Source organism: Astatotilapia calliptera, chromosome 20 (genome assembly GCF_900246225.1).
Source record: "Astatotilapia calliptera chromosome 20, fAstCal1.2, whole genome shotgun sequence".
Classification (NCBI taxonomy): domain Eukaryota; kingdom Metazoa; phylum Chordata; class Actinopteri; order Cichliformes; family Cichlidae; genus Astatotilapia; species Astatotilapia calliptera.
In genome coordinates, this window is record NC_039321.1 from 12,496,614 (window position 1) to 12,504,315 (window position 7,702).

A 7,702-nucleotide genomic window follows, 5' to 3' on the forward strand; every position below is an offset into this window, starting at 1 on the left:
CAACACTGTTCAACTTTTATGCAGACAAAGTAATCCACAACAGCTGGAACAGCTGTAGGAATTACACCAGCTTTCAAGGCTTGATCAACCTCCATTGCTGCAGAACAGCTTTAAATTGTTAACCCATGTATCATTGTGAAATGTACATGATTTTTCAGTTTTGAGTAACCTTACTTTTTTAAACCTCTGCCAGCTCACCACTTTGTAACATTTCAAGCTTTCATTGTACTTAAACAACTTGAATTACAATAGATAACAGGACAAATTGGGGTATTTTAAGACGTTTGACCATAACTTAAGCAAACAGCCTGTTGTGAAAGGAGTAGAAAGTTCAGATACCTGTTTAAAACTGTAGGGATTAAAAGCAAAACGTTGTCAGAAAAAAAAATAATACAGAAACCTGAAGTATTGGTACTTCATTACTGTATTGCTCTCATTTTTTTCCCCCTACATGTATCATTCTCTTTTGCTTTCTACCATCTTTTTCTGCATCATTTGCCTCTAAATCTTGTCTGTACTGTACAGTCGTAGTGTTTGCTGCCCAGAATACACACATTTGATTGGCTGAGTGGTATCATGTGGAATGACATGAAACTGGTCTGTGCCTTTCCTCAGCCACCAAATCACCACCATCAAGACTACGAAAGGAGCAAAACTGGTTTGAGAAACAGGAGAGTGACCCCAAACACACCAGCAAATCCACAACAGATTGTTGTAGTGGGGCCAAAATTGCTCTACAACAACGCAAGACAAACAGAAAACATGTCCTCCTAAAGCTGGATCTACAAGCTAATAAGTCAGAGGGTGTACTGGGTTTGTCACAGGACAGAAAGAACCCTGTGAAGAACTCTTACATTAAATTACAAGCAGTTTGTTTTCAACTCCAGCAGTAATTGACTCATATTTGACCATATGAAGACTCCGCCCACTTCACAACAATGAAGAATGAACAAAATCACATCGCTCAGTTTTATTTCAGCCCATCTGAGCTGCTTAATTTGCAATTTTTTAAAATCTTGTTTCCATGATTCATTGGGTCCTATGTAGATCCTACAGTGAGTGCTCTACAGTGCAGTAACACTGGAATGAATAATGTTGCTCCGGATCTGTCATCACATTATGAAAAAGAACCTTAAACAAAAACTCTGTATTGTAAACAACATTTATTTAAATACACAAAATCAGATTAATTGCCATTTTAATCATCATCTTCTTCCTCCTCTTCATCCTGATTAATCTGGAAGTAGCGGAGCTCATAGCTCTCCTTGGTGTTGGCAACAACACGCAGCCAGTCACGGAGATTGTTCTTCTTCAGGTACTTCTTTGTCAGATACTTCAGGTATCTGGAAAAACAAGAGATGTTGAATCATCAGTTGAATCCCCTTCAGGGAACAGCAGCACGGTGGGTGATAGTAGAGATGGCACGATACCACTTTTTTTTTTTATGTCCGATACCGATATCATAAATTTGGATATCGGCCGATACCAATATGAATCCGATATAGTGTTTTTTAATCAATAAAACTGTTTTTTTAATATCTTGCTGCATTTTGTATAAGTTCAAACTCTAAATGTTCAACCAGACCGCGGACAGGTCCCGCACGCCACAGCCGCTCTATCACGTGATGCATACTGTTCCGACGCGCTACGGTTATGAGCAGTTATGCCATGTCGCAAGTTTTGTGAGGTGATTTTTGATATTTAATGGATCGGATTACATTTTTTATTTCTCTCCGATATCCGATCTAGTAATTTAGGTCAGTATCGGACCGATACGGATACGTAATATCGGATCAGTCCATCTCTAATGGATAGCTTCCTGGTATATGGAATGTTACAAAAAGCTATGCAAACCTTGCTTTAACAATGCCATGAAAATAGCACATTTTTCCCCGACAAACACAACAGAGTGGTGGTGTGGCGACATCTGAACTCATAACTGCCATTATACCTTTAAGAACTGAATCCTGTTCACCATGGGCCGTTTTCTCATCGATCATGATGATGATGAACTCCCTAAACATCCATTCCCTGACATCATCATTAATTGTTAAACTATTTGCTTACGTGGCAAATACATTTATCCATTTTTAGTTTTGAAAAGACTCAGCTTTTCTGGAATCCTCTATTAAATAAAAAAAAACTGACTAATAAGCTCACTAGCTGTGAAATTACACTTTCAATTAAACTACAGGTTCCAGTCTTCAGTTGTAATATCCCAGCTCACGTCACATGATGATTCTACTCAATAAAAACCCTGTGCAGCTTTGTTCTTGCACAGCAAGAGAGAAAGTTACATTTCATATAATATATTTGACACTTTATTAGACATCGTTTCATTATTATTATTTTTACATTCTCTCCGATATCCGATCATTCAGGATTAAAGATGTGTGTCAGCTGTCGTTTGACACCGATATGCCACCATATTGTTAATGTCTTAAAATGAAAATGTTAATGTTAGTATTTGTGAATGGCTGCAGCTGCATGAACCCTTCAGCACAGTGAAATCACCAATAGCAGTTTTTAGTAACGTCACATGATCTATATGAAGATGTTGAGTTAACTGGTCTTTACATTTGCTTCTGTTAGTAATGTGGTCTCGTCATCTTACTCAGAACTTTACATTAGGATCAAACAACACAGTGAGTGCCTGATACCTTTTGGAGAAGGGCACCTCAGAGGACACTGTAATCTTGCTCTTGCTTCTCTCAATGGAGACCACACCGCCACCAAGGTTCCCGGCCTTGCCGTTCACTTTAATGCGCTCCTGCAGAAACTGTTCCTGCAATTAACATGTGGTAAAAATGTTACTTTATATCGACGGCTCTATTTATGCTCCACATGAGCAACAAGTTCACTGAAGAGTAACAAGCAAAGTTCTAATAAAACCAACAAAGCTCTTTCGGTGAATGAGTTTGTGGATTTTAAATGCATCAGGCCTTTTTGCTTAAATGAAGCTAACAGTAGTATGGATTATTACGAGCTGTTTTCCAATTGTATGGCTGTGAGTTTGATGGCTACAGAACCCTGGTATTAAACTTGTCCCCAAGTAGATAGTTACATATTCAAAAATTAGTCATTTCTGGGGTTATTCCTTCGGTGTTAATTCATTTTGACTTTTTTGTGCAGCACATTTGACTGTGTTACATGTAACTGCTTTAGAGTCCTGTGTTTCCAGCAAAGCCTTCAATCTTCAAACTAAACGTTCAAGTGTTTTTCCACCTCAAGTCAAAATAACGAGCACTATTTTTATTTAAGCAATAGATCTGCATTTCTTTATCCTAGGTACAGTTACTGGCATTATGAGAACGTTTGTCCTTGTGCACAGCTTTTCTGGTGGCGCGTACACCACATTGCCAAAAGTATTCACTCACCCACCCAAGTTGTTGAATTCAGGTGTTCCAATCACAGCTGTTATGCTGCTGTGTTGACATCAAAATGCTTGTGAGCAATAACCAATAACTGCAGTTTAGAAAGCTAATTAGCACCTAGAAAGCTTCATCAATTGACAGGAGCCACACAGAGAGGAGACCTTTACCTCATTATCTGTTCAACGTGCAGAAACTTGGTTGGTACTTACCAATTTTCTTGTTGCTTAAAAGAGAAGAAAAAAAAACCCTACTCTTATTTGTTTTAGATATCATCTTAAACATGTAAACACACTGTTTCTTGCCACTTGCCAGAAAAATTGCCACCACCTCAGCTTTGTAATACATAACCACATTGGCCTTGTTAGTTTGTTCTTAACAACTCGTATAAGTATAACCAGTAACTAAGCATTTCACACTAAATTATAGTGAGTATCAGTAACTAGGTGCTGACAACTACCAGTACTGAGAAAATGTTAATGACATTCATCCTTAGTGGCTGTAGCTCAGGTGGCAGAGCAGGTCAGCCACTAATCAGAAGGTCGGTGGTTCGATCCCAGGCTGCATGCCAAATATCCTTGGGCAAGATACTAACCCCATGTTTGCCTACTGGTGGTGGTCAGAGGGCCCGGTGGCGCCTGTGTCCGGCAGCCTCGCCTCTGTCAGTGCTGTGGCTACAATGTAGCTTGCCATCGCCAGTGTGTGAATGGGTGAATGACTGAATGTAGTGTGAAGCGCTTTGGGGTCCTTAGGGACTAGAAAAGCGCTATACAAATGCAGGCCATTTACCATTAGTGTCATGTGGCCCTAAAGACATCTGTAGCAAGAAATGTTACCGACTGAAGAGAAGAAGAAAAAAAAAAATAGTCCGAAGCTTAGGTGTGTGTGTGTAAAGGTGTGGTTTCCCGAGCTAATCCAAATGGAGGCTGAACTCAAAAAGGGTGTAGAGTGAGCCAGATCTGGCTAGGAATGTCATCTCAAAGAAGCCCTGCAGCTTGTGCAGGACAGCCTTTAGTCTTAAATTGGTAATAAAATAACTCAGAAAAAGTTACAGCTTAAAACTTACAAAGTTGGCAGCATCCATGATGCCATCTTCGACAGGGTGCGTGCAGTCCAGTGTGAATTTTAGGACCTGCTTTTTCTTCTTACCACCTTTGCTGACATTCTGCTTCCTCTGCCAATGGAAGGACAAACATTTACTTCACTGCAAAGAACCTCTAGGCTGTCCACTACATTTATATGAACAAAATTTAGTAAAACACCCAACAACAACCAACTGTTAACATTCCAATGTATCAAAATGTTAATTTCCCGTTTGTGCAGTACATAGGTCCAAAGAGCGATTGGTAAAATCTGGTCACCATCACATTCAACCGCAAAAATCCTGCAATCTGAATTAATAGCGGATTTTGCTTTTACCTACAGAGTTATATGTATTCAGCATAACAGTTTAATATACGTGATGATGCAACTGTACTTCGATTCTAGCCAAAGCTCGACTTTAATTATAAGAACATTCAATGACAACATTAAGTATGCATAAGTGCTATTTTCGACTCTTTAATGTTTTGATAAGTACGACTAAAAGTAATTAAAAACATCTCCATGAGTTGAGCTCTGCGTCAATCCCCCGACTAGTAACGTCCACGTCTCGGAGCGATTAACTAACAAGCAGGTCAAACAAACAAACACAGCTCCGTAGATACTGTCAGCCTCCAAAACCTTATCTGCGCACCTTATTAAACAAAGGTATCGTTATAGGGCTAGCAACGTGGTTAGCTCTGCGACGCTGCTAAGCTAACGTTAACTCACAGACAGCCATAGGCCACAAAAAACTCAGCTGTGTAACCGAAAAAAACCATCACAAACGGACCCAAACCCTGCATTTTAGTCCATGTAGATGCAACAAGCCAGTTTTTTCCAGATTTCATATAGGAAAAGATACAACTTCGATAGATTTTAGCACGACTTTTTACTTACAATAGGCGCCATGGTGAAGAAGCTATCAAAAAGGAAGAGCAAGCGGTGCGCATGCGCTACACATCATACGCCGAAAAATTGATGGAATTCGTTTTGTCCCAAAATCGCTTCATTTCCATTCATCCAATAAACTTTTTTAAAAACAGCAATGGATGTTCATAGAACCTCGCAATAGTCCCGGTATTCCTTGTTAACTAGTTTTTACATTAACTGGTTAGATTTGTTTTTCACTCTCCGTGTTAAAAATGTTGCACCCGCAGATTCGTCATTTTCACGGAACCGTCTGATCGCTCTAACAATATTAAAGACCTCCGCAAAATAAAGTCTCCATCTCCAGCTCGTTCAAATATATACACGTATCGATATTATATTAAGATAACAATTAAATTATTTTAATTAAAAAAAAAAACCAAAACACCTTCTGCCTGGTCCGTCTTTTTGTAACATAAACAACGAGTCGACATTTTCCTCACGACAACGATTAGTTTGACGGGCCCGCGGGTTTACCTGTCAGCTGTTAAACACCTGCTGCTGATACAGGAAACACGCCCACGTGACAGTGACGGTTTAACGTGGACAGCTGCTGTTTGGGGTGGGGGAACTCCAGGCCACGAGGGCCGGTGTCCTGCAGGTTTTAGATGTGTCCTTGATCCAACACAGCTGATTGAAATGGCTAAATGACCTCCTCAACATGTCTTGAAGTTCTCCAGAGGCCTGGTAACGAACTAATCATTTGATTCAGGTGTGGTGACCCAGGGTGAGATCTAAAACCTGCAGGACACCGGACCTCGAGGCCTGAGGTTGGACACCCCTGGTGACGTCAGCCTCCACAAAATAAACAACTGCAGCCCGTTTTCTCAGCGCAGAACTGTTGGAGCCTGTTTCCTCTCAGAGTGACTGATCTGGGTTAAAAGTAACAAACGGGATTTAACGGGAGGGAGTGATGGACACTGGGCAGCAGATCAGTCAGTTTACAAACAGGAAACCGGGCTGAAATAATCTGTTTCCAGTAGGCTGATAAGTGCTCTTTATTTCAGCATGAGAAATGTCTATAAGTACGTTTTGAGCACTTTGAGCTGATCATCGTCTTAAAACAAAGATAAAACAAAAGCACATTTATTTTCTGAGGGGAGTGTAGTGAGCAATTCACTACAATTCACTACAATTCACTACGTTGATTCAATAGAATCACCTGATATTGACTAAACATTGTTTCAATGTCTCCTGGGGACTCTATGAATTAAATTCTCAGTGCCCCGAACTTACAATAAAACATTACAAATACAATTACTCAACATAAGATTCCCCATAACACCTGCCTTTTCATTTCCCCTGATTCATGATGCGCTGGTACCCAAGAAGGTGACCATTAGCCCCATCGTATCAACTCCATAGTGTTTGTTGAATCTCTATCAGATTGTGTGGCCTGCTATCTGAGTGACTGTCTTGCAAACTAATCCAACTTCTTAATAGCAATGAACTGGTCTGCATTGGTGCATCATATCTTTATTCTCTTCCCCCTCCTGCCCCCCCACCCCCCCCCCCTCTTTCTTAAATAGATAACTATCATATCTGATATCATATCTCACAGTACAATAATATTGAATGGGTTGCATTGTTGTATTTTGTCATGTTTCTCAGGTCTTTGTCTGAATTTCTACGAACATTATTGCTAAGGATTGTCTTATTGCATTGGAGTCACACTGGGTTAAATATGTACACTTGGGTTTTAAGGGGTATTTATTATTTTCTTCTTTTTTTTGGGTTGTATGGAAGCCCCAAACGCAATTTCATTGTTCTTGACAATGACAATAAATAAATAAATACTAAATACTAAACTAGCCAATGATGAACTTGAGTCCGAGCATATCACCGATCTTAATGGTCTTGCGTCTTCAAACCACTCGACAGTTAACAGTATGGAAACCATTTCTGATAATAATCTTGCGCTGATGATCCATCTCTGATCTTTTTCCTTACTTTGACATGAAGCTCAGGAACAATAAATGTTATCCTGCTTTAGTTGGATCAATCGCGCACTGCTGACACAGTCTCCATGCACAGCTTAGAGGGAACACTGGTTGGATGTATTCCTTTATGGATCTGTGTAGATTTTAACTGTAATACTGATCAATACATGCCTGCACTGTAGGTGAGTTTAAAAGAAAAACCCAAACCACATGACACTGATGGACAGATAAATGAAAATGACAACATTTCTGCCAACATAAGAGGTCAATAAGATGACACTTTAGTCGTGCACATGTAAGTATGTTTACGCACATTCACCCTGCAGTCAAAATCACATATTTTTCTTTACTCTTTGTCTGTATTGCATGGAGTATAAATAC

At 39.8% G+C, this 7,702-nt stretch overlaps 1 protein-coding gene across 1 annotated transcript; it reads right to left on the reverse strand.

The window, feature by feature from the left end:
* Positions 1-955: 955 nt before the first annotated feature.
* On the reverse strand, positions 956-5,448 carry LOC113013631 (60S ribosomal protein L22). Its single transcript, XM_026154685.1, has 4 exons — positions 5,352-5,448; positions 4,438-4,545; positions 2,661-2,785; positions 956-1,343 (listed from the first exon to the last, which is right to left on the reverse strand). The coding sequence occupies exons 1-4, from the start codon at positions 5,361-5,363 to the stop codon at positions 1,199-1,201; spliced, it is 390 nt and encodes a 129-aa protein (XP_026010470.1). The 5' UTR covers positions 5,364-5,448; the 3' UTR covers positions 956-1,198.
* Positions 5,449-7,702: the final 2,254 nt, after the last annotated feature.

What these genes read in the sequence shown, in the direction of transcription:
- LOC113013631 (XM_026154685.1), bottom strand. An exon ending in TCATGGATGCTGCCAACTTT is followed by an intron (nt 2,786 to 4,437) that starts GTAAGTTTTAAG and finishes TGTTAATTGCAG; the next exon opens with GAACAGTTTCTGCAGGAGCG. An exon ending in GAGGTGCCCTTCTCCAAAAG is followed by an intron (nt 1,344 to 2,660) that starts GTATCAGGCACT and finishes TTGTTTTTCCAG; the next exon opens with ATACCTGAAGTATCTGACAA.